Raw genomic sequence first — 19,281 nt, 5'->3', positions numbered from 1 at the left:
GTCGGATGTGTTAGAGGAGGTCAGAGGATACGGTCTGCATGCAGATACATGACTATAAGCAGTTTCTCTACACTAAAGCATACAAAACATGTATGTGTCCTCGCTTTAGCTATGGCGCTGTATGTATTTCTAATTGTATTTAGTGTGTAGCTTCTCTCTTTGTTAAGTTATCGTAACTCAGTGTTGCCTTCTTTTTCGCAATACGATCCTAATCCACTAGAGGGCGTCTAACTTGTGCCTATTTGTATACAGCTGTTTCTTTCAGCTAATAAATGATGTTGTTGGTGATCAGACGTGGTACAAACATCTGTATAGGGTTAAAGAGCCCATATCATGCTTTTTGTGTGTTCGCTATACGTTAGCATGTTGTACAGCAGCTCATTGTAAAAAATTGAATTTCCCTTCTGGGATAAATAAAGTTTTTTTTTTTTCTTCAAAGAACAACATCTACACCAACAGGAGTCTCCCCTCCCCTCATTACCTGCCTGAAACACCCTTTTTGAAGGCTAGGCTTTTCTTCTGTTACTTAATTACATCATCAAGTGACACATTTGCATGACGCCCAGTTAGCAGCTACTTTGGCCACGCCCACAAACAAAGAATAAGCAGCCTCCATGCGGTCTGCTGCCGCTGTTTCTGCTAGCTATGTCTCTCTGCTTATACTTCGGGCAAGATTGGGGTTTGCGATATGTAACCACCATTACCTCGCTCTCATCAGGCCAGCTGACCAATCAGAGCAGACTGGGCTTTTTATATTGAGAGGAGCTGAAACGAATGTGTTTTCTGAACATTGTAAGTATAATCTAGTAAAACCACAAAATGATATTTAAATTCAACTTCAGATTTAGCTCATTCATCCAACTTTGTTAAAATTAGTGAAAGCTTGGGCCAGATAAGCACTAACAGCTGGTTCATATAAAGGTACGCATCAGAGCAGGCTGCTTAACATTTGAAGTTCTAGATGATTACATGTAGGGTTAGAGTTCAGGAACCAGTTCCAAAATTCCAATTTCTGAAGGAATCATTTAGAGATCCATCCATCCATTATCTATGCACCGCTTAATCCTCACTAGAGTCATGGGGGGCTGGAGTCTATCCCAGCTGACTCAGGGTGAAGGCAGGGGACACCCTGGACAGGTCACCAGTCTATCACAGGGCTACACTTAGAGACAGACAACCAAGCACACTCACATTCACACCTACGGACAATTTAGAATCACCAATTAACCTCAACATGTTTTTGGACTGTGTGGGAGGAAGCCGGAGAACCCGGAGAGAACCCACGCTGCACAGGGAGAACATGCAAACTCCACGCAGAAAGATTCCGGGATGCGAACCAGCGATCTTCTTGCTGCGAGGCAACAGTGCTACCAACTGCGCCACCTTGCAGCCCTCATTTAGAGATTTTAGCTTCAAATCTGCTTTTTGATTCCTGAACAAGCTTCACTCATGCTAGTTTCAAACAAACAGCTCCCATACATCTACCAGGACCTGCTATCTGTCTGCAGCATTAGTCATGACATTCAAGCTGAATGCATGCATGTCTTTCTGTCTCCTAACGAATTAGTCTTATTAAATTGTGAATCTATAGCATTACTCTCAGTGAACCTACTCAGCTTGACTGATTAGCTGGTGCACAAGAAAGTTTTGTGATTGTCTTATAGCAATGACCTCAGCTGAAGCTGGCACGAAAAATGTAGTCAGAAACAAGACGGTTCCCATCACTTCATCTAACTCTATCCGTGGTGGACAACATTTCACACAAATCTGCTGTGAAGCGAGCAGAAGGACACTGTAGTAACATGACATGAACAGAGACTCTTTATTTACCATTCTGCGAACACAAGGACTCTCTGTGACTACTGTGCTTAACGATTCAGGTTACAGCTAAATACAGTAACTTTACCACCCCTATAGCAACCCGTTAGTGTGACCGTAGCAACATGCTGCTTCGTCTCTCACACGCCTCACACAACCAACCCACTGGTTTACATCACCACCTTCCTGAACTGTGATGTGCCGCCTGGCGGTGGGTGTGCTAACCTAACACGTTGAAAAGATGCTGCTTATGCTCATTCATAAAGTTAATAATTGGTTGTTTACAGTGATAGATGGTGCTGCTGGAGGTACTCACGTTGATAAAAGTACTAAAACCATACTGTAGCAGTGGGAAGTATGTCAGTATAATCAGGAAAATGTGCTACGGTGCTATATGTAAAAGGACTCAGCGCAGGAAACTGCTACAATAATAATAATCCAGTATATTATATCATCAGATTATTACCACTTATGCATTATTCTAGAAGCAAGATGTTGCTGTTGTACTAACAATAAGAACCTGACCCTGAAAGAATCAGAACTGAACCATAAAGAACAGGCAGGATCAGAATCAGAATGAATAAAATACGTATGATATCCGATTCTAAATGAATTCCATCGTCGTCCCTGAGAGACAGCTTATGCTATCTGCGCGAATACGAGCTTGATGTGAAAACACGCAGACACATTAGGTTGTTTTAAATGTAAGCGAACAAACAGTCCTGTCACTTTTCGAGTGTAGACAGACTTAAATATGCAGCTGTCTGTGTTTTGAGCCCGGCTAAACAGAACGTATGAGCATTTGGACCGCCAGCGCTGCATCAATGTTGAGCTCCAGCAATATTGGTGAGTTAAAATTACAATCAATTTTTGTGACTGCAATGTGCATTTATTTACACACACACACGGGCACACACACACAGAGACTATACTGTGACTGTTTGAAGCAGCATTAAGTGAAATCTTTGGAGCTGTTGTGTTTTCAAAACAGCCAGAAGGAAGAGACATAAAATTCTCTCTGTTATGTTGATTTTATTGCCTGTTCATTTAAATTTAACCAACCACATAAACACTCCGGCAGTCTCACACTGCGGTAGATATTTTGTGTAGCACATTGTTCATGTGGGTGGAACTTCTGTCTGAACACTTGTTTTTTTTCACTTGTTTTATCATACATTTTATTTATAGAATCAATTGGGAATTATTTGTAATGAAAGGATTATATTGTATGGCTCTCATACAAAGATGCACACATGCAGTAATTCAGGTGAAAGCACTCTCACACACACAAACAAGCAGTAAGAAAAGGGAGAATTGGTATATTGAAAAGGATGCATATCTATCACTGATATTGTTTTATGGACTGAACTATCCAAAGCTATTTTTTCATGCTACATTGCATCCTCCCTACAAGGCTGAGATAAAAACAGCACACAATCTGACTGGGTCCCATTCAGATATTATCAGCAAAACTCAAACATGTGAGGTTAGCGGTGTCCGCCACAGAATAATTTAGATTTTTTTTCCTTTGCACACGTACTAGATCCGACCTACCTTGAACACCAAAAGTACTTTTCAACCCGGGCGCGTATAGTCAGCAGCGCAGAGCTGTAAGTAATCCTGACATAAATGACCCATCACATTACTTACATCTGCTGTGTTAACATCTGTCTCCTATTCATCTGCAAAATCTTCAGCAGGAGTCCCCTTAAAGCTTGGACGCTTTTTACAGATATTCCATTCACAACCTGCTGCAATGTGACATCTAGCTTGTAAACAGACGTGCCGCATCTACTCCCACTGCTTTCCAACTTTTGTGCCCTTTGAGACTTGAATGCCTTTCAAAAAGAATTCCTGTATATCTAAAACTCTTTGCTTTGGTCACTACTATTTTTCCCCAATTTCTTCTACCTCCTAATTTTTTTTTGCAGTGGATTATTTTCTGCTGTTTTAATTTATTGTTGGCAGATTGTTATATTAATTTTGCCTCGAGCATAAACAAAGCTTTTTAATAAACAAAATTAATAACTTCACATAGGTTTAAAAATGATATTTGCTAATGTGTTGTTTTTTTAAATAGCTGTGATTAATTGCCTACTAAACCTCTGTACGAAATCTATGGTGATTTCGCCGACTTTGATGAAAAACATTTTAATATATTACAGTTTAAAAGGCAGATTTATTATTCACAACCTACGTGCACGTGTTAATTATGTTCCTGATTGGTAAAACAGCCACCCAAAAGCCTCTACACAAACCGAATTAACTGCTTAATCTGTTACACCAATCTGCATTTCAGCTGCATTAATCTTCTGCTAGCAGTGTACAGTATAGTCAAGCTGTAGGTTCAATGCATCAATCCTAGTAAATGTGTAAAAAAATGCAACAACCACGAGGATAAAGCGCAAAAACAAGCCAGCATCATGCATGAAAAGGTAGGCCGACGTTAGTTAGCATCATCATGTGACTCTTAAGGTTGCTTTAATTAACAATGAGTTCAATATTTACTACAAGGCAAGGTGTCAGCTATCTCAATCTTTCATTAAAGATAATGTTTGTCACAGATTTTACAGTGCCTTAGATGGTTTATGACACGTCAACATCCATACAAGTGATTTGTGGAGCTCTCATCTACCACAATCACGTCTTCTGCACCAAAACATGTACCAAAAAAAAAACCCCACTTTGGGTAAACAGAGCGACTCGTGTGTAGTTATGAGAAATTGTTCCGGTGACTCACAACATTAACAATATATTACCGAGCGCCATTACTGAGAGCAATGAAATGTGCCATTTACCCTTTGGTGGACAGTTTTAGTTGAAGTGTTTCACAGCGCCATGAGCGCACATATTTTTAGGCCGGATGACCCCTTTGGGAATCCGCACTGTGACCTGACATTAACAAAACCAAAGTGGCAACAATGGCTTTTCCCAGCAGCTATTGTTAGATGAATTACGAGGAAATGTTATGTGATTAGTCAGGGCATCGTGTAAGCTGACAAAAACAGCAGCTCCGGTTAGCGAGAGAAAGTCTTGCTTCTTTCAAGAGTCAGTGTGAGGCGAATCTAATGCATCTTGGCAATGAATAGTGTCCATTGATTCCACCACATCAAACTCACTTCCTCTTCACAGAGCCCCTTGCATGTCTCTTCCTTGGCTGTTTTTCTCTGAGAATGTGTGCACACATCCATAGATGCTACTGGAACAAAGGAAATCCATCCGAGGTGAAAATTTATGCAACTTCCTCGTCTCCTCTGACGGTTCTGAATGAACTGACAACAGGAGGAAAATCTCGGACCTGTTTATTTGACGCTGATTGGGAGTGACTGATTATTTCGGGGGCATGGCAACAGTTGCTACGCTCTCGGGGTCATGTTTACGTCGACTGATGAAACGAAGACGGTGACATCGGGAACCCCTTTCGCGCAAACAAACACAAGATGCACAGCTGAATTGACCTCAGACTTATTAAGTCAGAAATTGTGACGTGACCTGCTCTTTTCCGAGAGCGCAGAGTGCCTCAGTGCACAGCGGCAGCAGTATCAGTGTGAGATCTCCTGAAGAGGAATGGAGCCGTAATGTCATTTATCTACAGGCCTCTGTTAACGTTTGCTCCTAGGGAAGTACGAAATTGAGATAAAAGCTGGTGACCAATCGAGTGTCAGCCTGCCTAGTGCCTGCCTGCGCTGATGACGCGCTGATAAAAGCGACAGATGAGAACACGTGCTACGTCTTCAGATCTCGGCGGTTCCATTTATCTGGGGCACCGCGAAGCATATTCATCGGCAAAGCTCGCAAACGTTACACCAAAATCAATACACGGCTGACTGCCTCGCTCCTTTTTTTTTTTTTTATTATAGGTCTGGTCGTAAAGTTAAGTATGAGTCATTATCAGGAACAGCGTAATTTCCCAGATTTATGCCATTAATGAGGGCCTTTCAGTCTTTGCTCTCATCAGTAGCAGTCTTGTTTATGAATGGGGAGCGTGTGCAGCGATCCAAGATAGCAACATGGGGTCACACTGTGAGCTATAAACCGGGCTCTGCTACCCCCCCACGGGACTCGTATTGTCCAATCGAGACGATGGACTTCGATCCAGCTGATTGTAGAACTCTTTAAAATATTGTTTCTTGCACAAAATATACAACCTCTCAACTCAGCGTATGCTTCCAGTAACATATGTGCATGAGATTCCCACATCTCCAGCCGCTTTTCTCAAAATCACACCGTCAGCACTTGACATTTGCATGTTTTTACAGTTTTAAGTAGACACAGCTGCACGTCTTCTCAGTAACATTTCCTGTGTTGGAATCAAAATAAGTGTTCTGTAAACAGATCACACACACGTATTAAGGACACCCTCGTCTAAGACTCCTGGCTTCCATGACTTGCTGTGGTTTTTTTGCAGCTCTACTGTACACAAATCTTTACTGCATATTGGCCTAAATTCAATTTTTCAGTAGTTTTCAGAACTCCTGTGCTGATTTACCCACCGTTACAGTTGCTGCACATTTTTTCCTGTTCCTGTCACGGTGATTTATGCTGGTAGAGTCGCCACTTAAAAGTAATTTTTGAACAATGAATCTTTGATTTCTGATAAAGACAAATAGAAGAAGGCTCGTCAGTTTAAAACACTGCGACCAGAGATTTGCTCAGCTGAAATGAAATCTGTTGTCCAACACACACACACAATACAGTATTTAGAAATTTCTTTTAAATTCACAATTGTTAAAAATGTGTCCCAGCAGGAAATGTGACTTTTATTTTATGTTCAGCAAAATATGTCACAAAATAAGATAGTTGAACATTAAAATTTAAATAAGGGAAACTTAGATGCCTTTTAGATGAGTTTAAAATCGGTGTTGGTTTCCTAACCTTGTTCGAAAACATTAAGTCAAACACATAATATTACATTTTTTTGCTACAAGCAGAAAACTCACACAGTTCTCATTTTCCATAATTAATTTACAAGACAAGTCTATTGAATAAAACACAATTTACTTTAATTGAATGATTTTTGGATACAGACGGGTTTTTTTTTTTCAACTTAATTTGCAAGAAATTGAGTTTGTTGCCATGCAGGCTCCACATGTGCACATCGCAACGAGTAGGAAACAGGAGAGAAACACTGAAAAGGAACATCTGGCTGCAAAAAGAAAAGCAAGCTCAGGTGTATGGAAATATTTCAGCTATCTACAGAAAGCTCTGGGTGTTAAGGAGGGGAAGAGAAAGGTCAGGAGGTCACAGTGAAGAATGTGATCTCCCCTACTCCAGAGATGTGCTTATCTTTGACATTTCATGACTATTATCAGGTTCTTAGGGAGGCAGGAGACTTTGTGTTGCCTCCAACAGAGCCAGGAGTGCTCATTTTTTGCATAACATGCAATATGCAGATGTTCCGTTTGGGTGTAAGTTTTGGGTTTGCTGTCTTCTGAAATGGTTTCCTACAAAATTTGCAGCTTTGAGAAAAGGTCTCTGGATTCTCTGTGAGTTGCTTTGGAATGTTCTGCCTCTACAGCTACCAAAGAGATAATGATGACCAAAACGGGTGCCCTGATGGCGCAAAACAACTCATTTGTGTTCTCGTTTAAATCAGCACCCCACTGCAATGTCATTTTTTCCCCCCCAATATTGTGCATCCCCACTGGCAGTTATAGTTTAGAATCCGACATTTGTTCATTGGTCATCAACATAGATTCAATATCTGTGCCTGACAACGTTTGGATTTTGTTTTGATCTGATTTTGCTACGTGATAATCTAATCACACAGCAGACATTGTCACACTCTTAAACCACATTGCATTCTGGGAATGTTTGTCCATTCTAGCTTTACTACTTTTTTTTGTTCCAATGAGGAGTTGTGTAGCGTTTTACAATTTATACACTGAGTATTTTGGCTCTCAAATAAAATGGCGGACAGTACATGTTGCGCACTGTGTCGAGGACTGTCAGGCGTTATCAGCTGGAGCTAGCTTATCAAGCTAATGTTAGCGCCAATAATTTTGTTTGTTTTGTTTGGTAGTTAATGTTACAATAAGTTTTTTTTTTTCTTTTTTTAAAGATTCCTCTGTTTATTCAAATACTAACCAGCGTCAAATCTAACATTATTTCAGGCAACGTCAGCTCTAAACTGCTAACTTTAGCATACACTACATTAGCATCCAGAATAGGGAGGCAGGTGATGGGGAATGACTTTAAAGAGAATTTGTTGGTCATGAACAAACTTTTTGTTTATTTATTTGTTTATGAAATTGTACTAAACCTGTGACCCCTCAAGCTAGTAAAGTTAAGTTGGTACATTAGGAAGGGAGTTACCACTTTAAAGCTAATTAGCCGGACAACAGTTTTCTTTGTCAGCAGAGAAAAATGACCCGTTTTCTTGATTTTTAGCTTTAAAGCTAGAAAGAGACACCTGATTTAAAAGATACACCTCTTTTAACTATTTGAGTCTTGCTCCTGCTGAAGCCCATGTACGTTGTTTATTTGAAAACAAGTAAAGCTGGACTGCTCTCCTGTTCATAGTTACAGATGCTCAACAGGGCCTGTTCAGGAAGGGGAGTTGGCATTTCATATCAAAAGGAAAGAAGAAACACAGTCAAACAACAGAAAACATCACAGGTCTTACCTTGAAATCACAAATGCATGTCACCATGTTCCCAATTCTTAGACACTCTCCATCAAACTTGCATGTGTTGGTGTCGCACAAGAACAGATCTGTGTCCCGGTCATCAAAACCTGGAGGACCAAAGCCAACAAGAGACATCAGTGACTAAGTGTTTCTCTGTTCAGCCCTCAAGCAACTCCAACCTGAGCCCCGTTCAGGGTCGTTCGTAATGAGCGTCTGCCATTAGTCATGGCTCCCACAGCACAATGCGCTCTTTGATCACATGGTGTGCGATTCGAAAAGACAATGCGAGTGCAGTCTCTGTCCTTACCTGCCAAAATGATAAAATAGATTTTAAAAACCCCCAGTCTCTAGACTGCTGGTTGGATGAACAAAAGATATTTCTCTCATTTCATGTTTTGATGATGGCGAAGGGTGAAGGGTGGTGTTTAACATGTCAGCCCCGGATCTCCCATACGTTCAATAGACTTGACATCTGGTGACTGCAGAGGTCATGAGATAATCTGGCTGCCCGTATGAGAGCATCTGTATTCATTATGATGCCGCGCTCGTTTCTTCGTGCTCTTCCCTTAACATTTGTTTGTGGACGGCAAAGCGAGGCTGACTCCCGGGGCGTTGTCCTGGAGAGCCGAACCTGGGATATGATCCGATTCAGGCTGCGTTAGGGATCTCAAATGACTCCAACAAAGCATCCTGAATCAAATCAGAGAGTCACATGGGCATGAGACTGTAGACTGAGCTCAAGGCTATTAGTCTACCTGAACTGATTGCTTACAAAAAGCCACCATGTACTGAAGGCTTTTTTTTTTTTTAGTACATCGGTCTACATTCGACCAAATTCCAGCTGACAAAGACGGAAATTTCACCGTTAAAGCAAAAAGCCTTTTAACTGATTGCGTATTAGAACCTCCTTTGTTTCATGGGTAAAGAAGTGAAGGTGATGTGTGTTTTTTTTTTTTTTCCAGGTTTGCTGCAAATAAAATTGTTAAAAGTTATTAAATACAAGACATGTGCACAGGTCACGGCCATCATAATTCATGACAAGAAAAACATTTGCAGCAGTATTAGAGTTTGCAGAATATTTTGGAATACTTCATTTAAAACAGCAAAATGAAGGGATCTCTGTTCAGGTTTTAGTCTCCCTGGAAGAGACACTTTCTGATTCTCACATTATATATTGTGAATATCCACAGAACATAATGTAGAAATCGAGTATCACCATGCATCGATAAAATCTGCTACGTCAGCCTTAAGAAACACCAAAGCTCCACTGTTACACGCTGCATATATGAGCCCATTATAGATATGCCTGCATAAATGATCTGATATGCAAAATGAAATAGCATTGCAGTGCTATCGTGAGGGACGGGCTGCTCTTTATTGCCATCGCAGGTTATAAGTCAAGTTTTCGATGTTGTTCTTGTGTAAATCCTTTTATTAGGCGTTTAAAACATTTGATTTCCAGGGAAATGTACGGTCCTCTTCTACAACAATATAGCTGTCATGTTTTAAAGTGGCTATAATTGAAATTTTTTAAATCATAATGTATCATTTCCAATAAAAAATAAAATAAAAAAATCAACAATGTGAAACAGGTTGCTTGCATAGACTGTATAAAAGATGGACGTAGCAACCAGCCCTGAAAAATGAAGCCAACCCGGAAGTGTCAGAAACCTGCAGTATCACTACGTCCGCTAGCTGCTGGCTCCAAAAAGTCCTGGCTCCCATAGAAATGAATTGGAAAAGAAGTGATCACAGATCACGAAATACTGCATTCCTCCAGCTCAGGATTTTTTTAAAATTAGTTTTCATGGTCAAATTCAGAGATCAGGTGGTCAATCTGAAAATAAATCAATACTCAATTTGTTAAAATTTTGCAGGGCAAGGGGCGTGGCTGGCTTGATTGACAGTCGGCAGTGACCATACAGACGAAGCGAGCAGAAGGCGGTAAATGTGGGCGGGCAGAGAGGGCCCGCCTCTCAATCCGTCTGACCAATCGCTGCTCCTATGGCTCCGCCCCCCTCCCACGATTTTTGCGTCACTGGCTCCAAAAATCCAAGATGTCAACCAGGAAGTAGCAAAACCCTGGCTTCATTTTCTCAGTGCAGAAACCAACGGGTGACGTCACCGTAGCTACGTCCATCTTTTATACAGTCTATGGTTGCTTGTAGTGAATCTTCAGCCTCCGTTTGTTATTTGGAGTTTCAGCTCAACATTTAGGTATCCAGCCTACTGCTCTCCAAAGCATGGGTCTTTCAACAGGCAGCTGTTTTAGGAGAATAAACTCTTATAAAACCTCCACTGCACTGATCGGCACCAAGCAGCAGATATTTAGCCACCAGCTGCTGAATATGGTGAAGCATATAATGGCAAAAGAACCAGATATTTCCCTCAGGAGTTGACAAGACGTCAAAAAGCAAAATTTTGGATTTAAATTCAACAGATTGATACAGACGCCGCTACGAGAAAATTAGAGCGGTGTTGTTTAACAGCTGCATGTGTAAATGAGTAACTGTTTGCATTCAGTCTATCAACTTAATCGCACGAACAAGTTGTTTCCTTCACCTTCCCTAAGTGGTAAAAAAAAACCTGTTACAGCAGGTTTCAGAATTCGCGATAAAATCTTTGTTAATTTGGTGATTAAAAAAACAACCTTTCATTCACACTCAAACACAAATAGTGTGTCTTATTCCCTGTATCTGGATGTAGACAAATGAGATGACGAGTTAGTAATTATATAGTTATGAGCACTAGATTGTTTTGTGGGGTTACAGTGTTTAGGTTTACAGCTTTTTAAACCTGGTAGAAAGATGCAAAAAAATTCTGTTCCTATACAACCAAACTGCATTTTCATTTACATTTTTTGAAAGAATCATATTTTCTCCCCAGAAGGCACGACTATGATACTGTAGGAAATGCTTCCACTTTACAAGAGCCACAGAGTCTGAGTCAGGAGGTGGAGGCAGAAGTCCGTGACAGGACTTTCACCCAGGAGACTGGGCTTTGCATCCCATGTGGCGCCATTATTCTCAGACCTACGTTCTGCTTCTTACTCGCTGTTGAGTCAGTTATCTAGGCATCGAAAGGGGTTAAAATGCCACCCTTTTGCAATATGTTTAAAGCTGCTCCACCAAGGTGATGAGTCCTGCCCGAATTCTCTGACTGAATTGTTGAAAAAAGGGCGACAGTAAAGCAATAACGTCTCTAAGTGTAGCCCTGTGATAGACTGGTGACCTGTCCGGGGTGTCCCCTGCCTTCACCCTAAGTCGGCTGGGATAGACTCCAGCCCCCCCCATGACCCTAATGAGGATTAAGCGGTGTATAGATAATGGATGGATGGACCTCCAAATGATTCCTTCAGAAATTGGAATTTTTGAACTGGTTCCTGAACTCTAACCCTACATGTAATTATCTAGAACTTCAAATGTTAAGCAGCCTGCTCCGATGCGTACCTCTATATGAACCAGCTGTTAGTGCTTGTCTGGCCCGAGCTTTCACTAATTTTAACAGTTGGATAAATTAGCTAAATTTGAAGTTGAATTTAAATAATATCATCCCCAACATTCATTTAAAAAAAAAGCCCATATTATGCTGATTTACAAGTTCAGGATTTTATTTTTGTGGTTTACTAGATTATACTTACAATGTTCAGAAAACACATTCGTTTTAGCTCCTCTCAATATGAAAAGCCCAGTCTGCTCTGATTGGTCAGCTGGCCTGATGAGAGCGAGGTAATGGTGGTTACGTATCGCAAACCTCAATCTTGCCCAAAGTATAAGCAGAGAGTCGCAGCTAGCAGAAACAGCGGCAGCAGACCGCATGGAGGCTGCTTATTCTTTGTTTGTGGGCGTGGCCAAAGTAGCTGCTAACTGGGCGTCATGCAAATGTGTTACTTGATGATGTAAATAAGTAACAGAAGAAAAGCCTAGCCTTCAAAAAGGGTGTCTCAGGCAGGTAATGAGGGGAGGGGAGACTCCCTTTGGACTAAAGCAATAAAATAAACTGCAAAGATACGTTCATTAGAAATGTATTCGTCACAAACAAACATCATCCAGGAGAAAATATGTGTCCCTCCAAATGTAACTGAGAATGTTGTAATGTCATTTTCAGCAGACGGGGATGAAAACTGCATTCTTGGCAGCTTTCGGGCTCAGTAGTTTTAGGCATTTAAAAAATGTTTAATGAAGCATTAAACAAGACAATACAGTAAGTCAAGAAGAGCCCCAAGTCCAGAGGGCATGATAAAATTGGAATTTAAAGTTCAGTTTGAACATCAAAGATGCTGATCTTTGATGTTCACAGATGAACAGTGTGGGTTTTGTCCCTGTGTTTGTCTCAGTGGATGCTTTGCTGCCTTCAGGGAAAACAGTTTCAACTATGCAGAGAGCGACGCATGCAAAGTTTGTTATATTTAGACAACATTTAAAGCACATGTGCATTCTGAAAGGGACAAATATTGAAAATTTTAAGCACCGGAGGAAAACACTTCATTTCTGTCAGACGAAGAGCTTGTAGAAGTTGTAGAATTTAGTTTTCAATACTTTTAATTAACCTTACTTAACCAGACGGTTCTGGAGTGAAGAAATCTCTGATCCGAGTGCTTAAGTGATCTCATGCAGATATTGCCTTCTGGCGCCCCCTCCTCCACAGTGCCATGCTCCTAACCGCCCCGCCGCGTGGCTCCACGGTTCTCTCAGACGTGGCCAAGGTTTCGCCGTCATTCAAAAAGCTGCATTCAAAACCACCAACCAATCAGCAGATACAAAGCACCGCACACAAAACAGCGAAAGGTAATTTAAAAAATCTGGATTTGAAAGGCGACCATTTCCACACCGATGAAAAGAAACCTTTAAAACCGCCTTTATATTTCAAATCTCCAAAACTGTTGGAGCACTATTGATACAAAACCTCACAAGTGCTCCATTCAGATGAAGCAGTTTGATGACACTCACAATGAGCCCCGTGCAAAGTTTGTCTTTTGCCCTTGTAAAAACTTTAACAGGCAAATTTGATCACATAGAAAGAGGGGGGGGAAGAAATACTCTCAATGTCCTCAGCTTTTCCGTGCACATTACAAGCCAAATATTTCACATCGCTGTTTTCTATTCATAGAACACAGATTCGTATTGTAATGGACACTTAGACACAGCACCTTCTGCAACCCTAACTGTGATAGCCAATGCCCCCTTTCCACTTCTAAAAGCCCTCCTTGGCGATGGAACAACCTATTAGGCAATAACACCCTGTGGAAGAGAAGCCCATGCTAAAACGAACCTGCTATTTGCCATGGTCCTGAATGACCATAAAGTGTAAGCTGTCTATGCAAATACACGGCCATCGAGCCAAGAACAGTGACACGAGAGGTCTCAGCGCTTGGAGTGCACGGATGGAACAAAGCCCTTAGCCCGAAGAGGGCCATACGAGGCAGCCTGGAAAGCCACAAAAAAAAAATTGGCACCCACGCAACTGGCATGTTGATGGTACTCACTGGAGAGAGGCATTGTTGTGAAGACAGCCATACTAGTGGCTACGCGTATACAAACGATAGGAAAATATCAGATCCTTTTCAGGCCAACTGGCACATTTTTAAAGATAGGAAATGTTGTTTTTTCTCTTCGTGAGTGTGTGTGAAATCACTCCAAACTACTAATTTCATAGTTCGATATTTTGTCATTTTTCAAGGTTGCCAGGGCAGCGGGAGAAAAAAAAAAAAGAGGTAACTGTTGTTAAGTGAAAGGAAAAAGAAAAAATATGACTCCTCCACATGCCATTAAGCTGTCTCCTTTTACTACGAAACAGATGTGCCGCTTGGACATCTTCAGGAGCCAGGAAGCCAGAGGAACACATCTATCACTTGTAAACAATAACTAAGAGGGATTCATTATTGCTGGAGACGTTCTTATTGTCTCATGAACAACGCTGCAATCAAGACTTACAGATGAAGACACTTTGCCTACACTGTAATTACAAAGAATGTTTCTGTGAGCTGTTCACAAGTGACATATCAACCCTTTTTCTTCTTTATGGTTGTAAATGTCTGGCGCTCTGAATGAACTAAAACAGAATAATAAGTCTCATGATGACGACTTTTAAACAAGACCTCACAGTGTAAAGACTTCAAATAATAAACCGCACAAATTGTAATTAATCATAAAATAATCATTGGCCACGAGCAAGATTTACACACTCGTGCGATTTAGTTTCTCACATTTAAAAATGTATTACACAGTAATAAATGACCTACAATCACCCTGACGTGCGGTTCGTTAGAAGTTCGTTTTCATCATCCAAGAAACACATGTTTTCTAACGATGAAAGATATTTGGCCTTTGCGGCAATCCGACTTCAGACTCTCCCGCGGCAGCTGGTTTGAGTTCTAACATCTGAGTTCATATGTTTGGAAGACATCAGCATCAATATGGGAAAAATGAGGTGTCAGTGAAATTTGGCCAACGTTACTGGAGAGGGGAAACGCAAAAATTGAACATATTTTGTAAAAAAGAAAAAAACAAGCGTCTGTATAATAGGAAAGATCTGAAGTATATCTTGCAAAACACGTCCTCTTTTCTTCCAGAACATGGGCTTAGAAGTCCAAATATGGTACTCATGTCAAAACAGAATCCCTGTGATCAGCCGTATGTTTAATCACCTCAGTTATTAAAATATAAATCTACTACAGCTGTCAGTCTGTTTCAGGGGAAAGAAGTTTCAAACGCTGAATACGTCTTAGCAAGTCAACAATTCAAGTTATGTAGTGTTCTGTGCAGTTCCATGACACCATCATGACTTTGAAACACTACATTGATTTAAAATCAGGGGCTGACCTTCAGGTTTGCATTCCAAGTTTCTTAAGGTGGATTTAATGTGTGTATATAAATATATTACAGTGTCATTTTGGTATTTTTCTGCTTTAAAAACAAAGAAACTAGAGGGAACATATGGATGTACTGAGCTGTCAAAAAGACAGGGAACAGGCAAAGATTAGAACAAATAATGACTGTAGGGTCTGTATATCAAAGTTGAACATAGCTGCTGCCGCGACATCACCCGTTAGTTTGTGGAGAACCATTTTAAAGTTTGGAATTTCGCCGTCATCATCTTGGTCTTCTGAAGCCAGACATGACAAGCGAGGGGTTAAGGTGACTGAGCGCTCATGCATACCCCATACAGACCATAGACTGTATAAAAGATGGACGTAGCTACGGTGACGTCACCCGTTGGTTTCTGCACTGAGAAAATGAAGCCAGGGTTTTCCTACTTCCTGGTTGACATCTTGGATTTTTGGAGCCAATGACGCAAAAATCGTCGGAGGGGGGCGGAGCCATAGGAGCAGCGATTGGTCAGACGGATTGAGAGGCGGGCCCTCTCTGCCCCGCCCACATTTACCGCCTTCTGCTGGCTTCATCTGTATGGTCGCTGCCGACTGTCAATCAAGCCAGCCACGCCCCTTGCCCCGCAAAATGTTGACGATTTTTTAAAAATTCAGTATTGATTTATTTTCAGATTGGCCACCTGATCTCTGGACTTGACCATGGAAACTAATAAGAAAAAAATCCTGAGCTGGAGGAATGCAGTATTTGGTGATCTGTGATCTTTTCCAATTCCAGTCTATGGGAGCCAGGGCTTTTTGGAGCCAGGACTAGTGGACGTAGTGATACTGCAGGTTTTTGACACTTCCGGGTTGGCTTCATTTTTCAGGGCCGGTTGCTACGTTCATCTTTTATATAGTCTTTAATACAGACATGATTTGCCAATAACAAGGTCGCCACGCCCTAAAGCATTCTCAGCTTTATGGCCTATTTTACTGTAAACAGGACAATCGTTTCTAAAATGAACATCATACTGTATTGAAGGAAGCTCCAGACTAGCAACTGAGATCATAAACGCATGAGGAAAATGGTTATTGGGGTGATAAGTCAAGTGAATAGTTGGGGCATTTTTCTCAAAGACTTCACTACAATTAGACCTACTTTTGCAACCTGTATCGTCGCCCCCTGGTGGAAGTTGTTTTTCACATTCTTTGTTCCAACCTGGAGGCTCCGTCCATATGAAATCTGCTGCAGCGAGACACTGAGCTTCAGTGTGAAGAGAACCAACAGAGAATGAAGCGAGTAGCAGCATTAGCTTACAGTAATGTGCCACATCACTCTCTGATGAGTTCGTGAATGTGATCTCATGCTGCGACGCGTTGCTTGAGGGTGTAAAGTTTGCTATCACATATCAGGCGGTGATACTTTTACAACTACTGGCAAGTGGAGAAAAAAAAAATCCACAACAAGAACTAACGTGCAAGGATCGGCTCACTACCGAGTTGAGTTTTGTCCAAGTAAAGACAGAAAGATGAATGAGATCTTTCACAGGCAGAGCTGGGTATGAAAGTTAGCACTGTTTCTCTCGCTGTTAGGGAAGCTGTGGATTTAAGTAGCACAAAGCTGAGCCGTGTTTTCCAAAAATGGTTAAAATGCTAAAAGCTCATCAACAAAACTGGCTGCCACATATTGCTCCAACCAAACCTTAATCCCTGCTGTTATGTCTTCTAGAGGAAAAAAAAAGTATATATTCGTTTTTCAAAGCACAATTACCGTGAACCTTTAAGTTGCCATTGGGTGAGAAGCCTGTGATTAAACCTACAAGTGGCTCTTTAATACGTTTAATAGACTCTTTTAATGGAACAACTTCAGCTCCAACATCATCAGCATTACAAAAAAAGTAATTGTAGGGAGGGCAACTGATGGCACACGCTGAACGGCACCGTGGAAGGAGCAGGTATTCCTGTGCAACGGTGAAACTATACGATAAATAATTCCATTGCATTAAATATGAAATTCACGGTGATTTGAGCTGTCATTGCTTGCTGTGCGCCTTCGGGGGGTTTTTATCACAAGGTCTGCTGCTGCTGCTGCTGCTGCCTATTGTTTTTTTAATGCCGCTCTTTCGTGCCACCGTGTGTCGGGGGTGCCGGTCGAGGCGGTGTTCTGCACACAGCCCCTGCTTGCACCGTGTCAGAGACCTGGAAAACTTATACTTCCTGCACCTGCCCCCGCCGTTCCAGGAGGAGATTACAGTGAGCTGAATAATTAACGAAAACAAGCTGGCAAACATCAAATATTGAAAAGGTAATGTTTATATGCTAACGATTAAGATGGCAAGCGAAGCACTTACTTGCCTAAAAGAGAGAGCTTGTCAGCCGAATGCATCTCCTCCTACCTACCTGGAATCTCACTATACCAAGAAGAACAAGGAGACCTCCCCCCTGCTTTAAGCATTGTGCTGATCAATAATTAAGTAGGTTAAATTAATAATGAAGGCTGAACAACCACAGTGGTGAGACATCCTCTCTTGACCCCTTTCATGCTGGGGGCTTTTTTATATATATATATATATATCTTGGCAACAGGTTTTCAAATGTTTCTCATGAAGGGAGCTACAGTTCAGCTCTCATTATGTCGGGGTTAATAAAAGCCACAGAAGCCCCAAACAATAAAAGATACTCAAATTATTATAAGAACTGCTTACTTTAATTACAGCATGTCTTCAAAGGTGTTTATTTCACATGGGAAAAGAAAACATTTTCAGTTAAACAACTTTCAGAAACTCCCTTAATGCAGCCAATTGCCAATTAGTAACTTTAGATCCCTTTTTGATTAGACCGTGCCAGCACTGCCTTCTCTGATAATTCATTTTCCATTACTGTTTGCTGTCAGAGGTGTAGACATGCATGCAAGAAAAGTACTTTTGACCGCTGCGTTGATAAATCTTGGGAGCAGATGGCCAATTCTCTCCAGACTAATTCACTCCACTTGATGGGATTTACAGGAGGCTTTGCATATTCTACACTTCTGCCTGTCACTTCAACTATCAAAGCATCACGGGGACTTGCAGAGTTAACAATAGCCGGGGCATTCACCGAAGAAGGGGATTGTGGCTTTCTTCACAGAAATTTCCCGGCCGGGGATGTAGAGTATATCATGGGGTAATTAAACTGTGACCACACATTCGTACAATGCCACCATCACAATGCGGCAATCTGTGATAAAGATAACAAAAAAACTAAACTGGACTGACTGGCCGCTCTTTTTTTTCAAAATATGGATGAATGTGGCCAAAACATGTAAACTGCCTGTTGGCAAAAAGTCTGCCTGTGCATCTAATAAAGACAGCACAGATTTTGCTCATTTATTTAAATGATACATGCCAAAAAAAAAATGCAGGCAAAATGCCACCATTGGTTTGATTGTGATAATTACACAAAATACTGAATACACAGTTAACTGTGCTGGATGGATATGAAAGCCTGCCCAATCTGTTTGAAAGGAGTTGACTTCTCTTAGCCCACATGCGCGGAAACTTGGATGGAGCGTTACTATCTGAGCTCCTGCAGGTAAATTATCTCTTTAACAGGACTTAGCCCACCACATTACTTATGGTTTCAAAGAGCCTTAAAGTTGCAGTATCCAATATAACCAGTCGCTCAAATGACGACGAGGATGTGAAAGGTATCACCCGACTTCACTTCTCCTCAGTTGTGGGGAGTATTTTAGCACATTTAAGCTCATTTTTTGGGGGGTGGATTGTACTGTTTTGACTCCTATCTATGCACGAGTGGGAACATATAGTGGAGGATTAATTGGTTATAAAGCTCAGTGTTTGCCAAGGGATAAAAACAGAGCTAAAGGGAAGTGGACACCAGACTTTGGATGTTGCTTCAGAAGGTTCTCTACGCCCTTTGCTTTTGGTACACTTTACTGTGTTGTAGATTGAATTTTAAATGAATACAGATGCCATTTTGGCCATGTTTTGGCACATTTATTAACATTTACTTGTGCCTTCAGACAGCA

At 41.2% G+C, this 19,281-nt stretch overlaps 1 protein-coding gene across 2 annotated transcripts in view; it reads right to left on the bottom strand.

Moving 5' to 3' along the window:
- The window catches only part of tmeff2a (transmembrane protein with EGF-like and two follistatin-like domains 2a), a 149,709-nt gene that overhangs the window by 126,412 nt on the left and 4,016 nt on the right, over positions 1 to 19,281 (bottom strand). For both annotated transcript variants that reach the window (XM_008285546.1, XM_008285547.1), the window contains exon 2: positions 8,444 to 8,553. In XM_008285546.1, coding sequence (XP_008283768.1) covers positions 8,444 to 8,553 — 110 coding nt within the window. The remainder of the gene's footprint in view (positions 1 to 8,443; positions 8,554 to 19,281) is intronic.

The sequence above is a fragment of the Stegastes partitus genome, unplaced genomic scaffold, assembly GCF_000690725.1.
Source record: "Stegastes partitus isolate 25-593 unplaced genomic scaffold, Stegastes_partitus-1.0.2 Scaffold408, whole genome shotgun sequence".
Lineage (NCBI taxonomy): Eukaryota > Metazoa > Chordata > Actinopteri > Pomacentridae > Stegastes > Stegastes partitus.
This window is presented reverse-complemented; position numbering and strand designations above follow the sequence as displayed.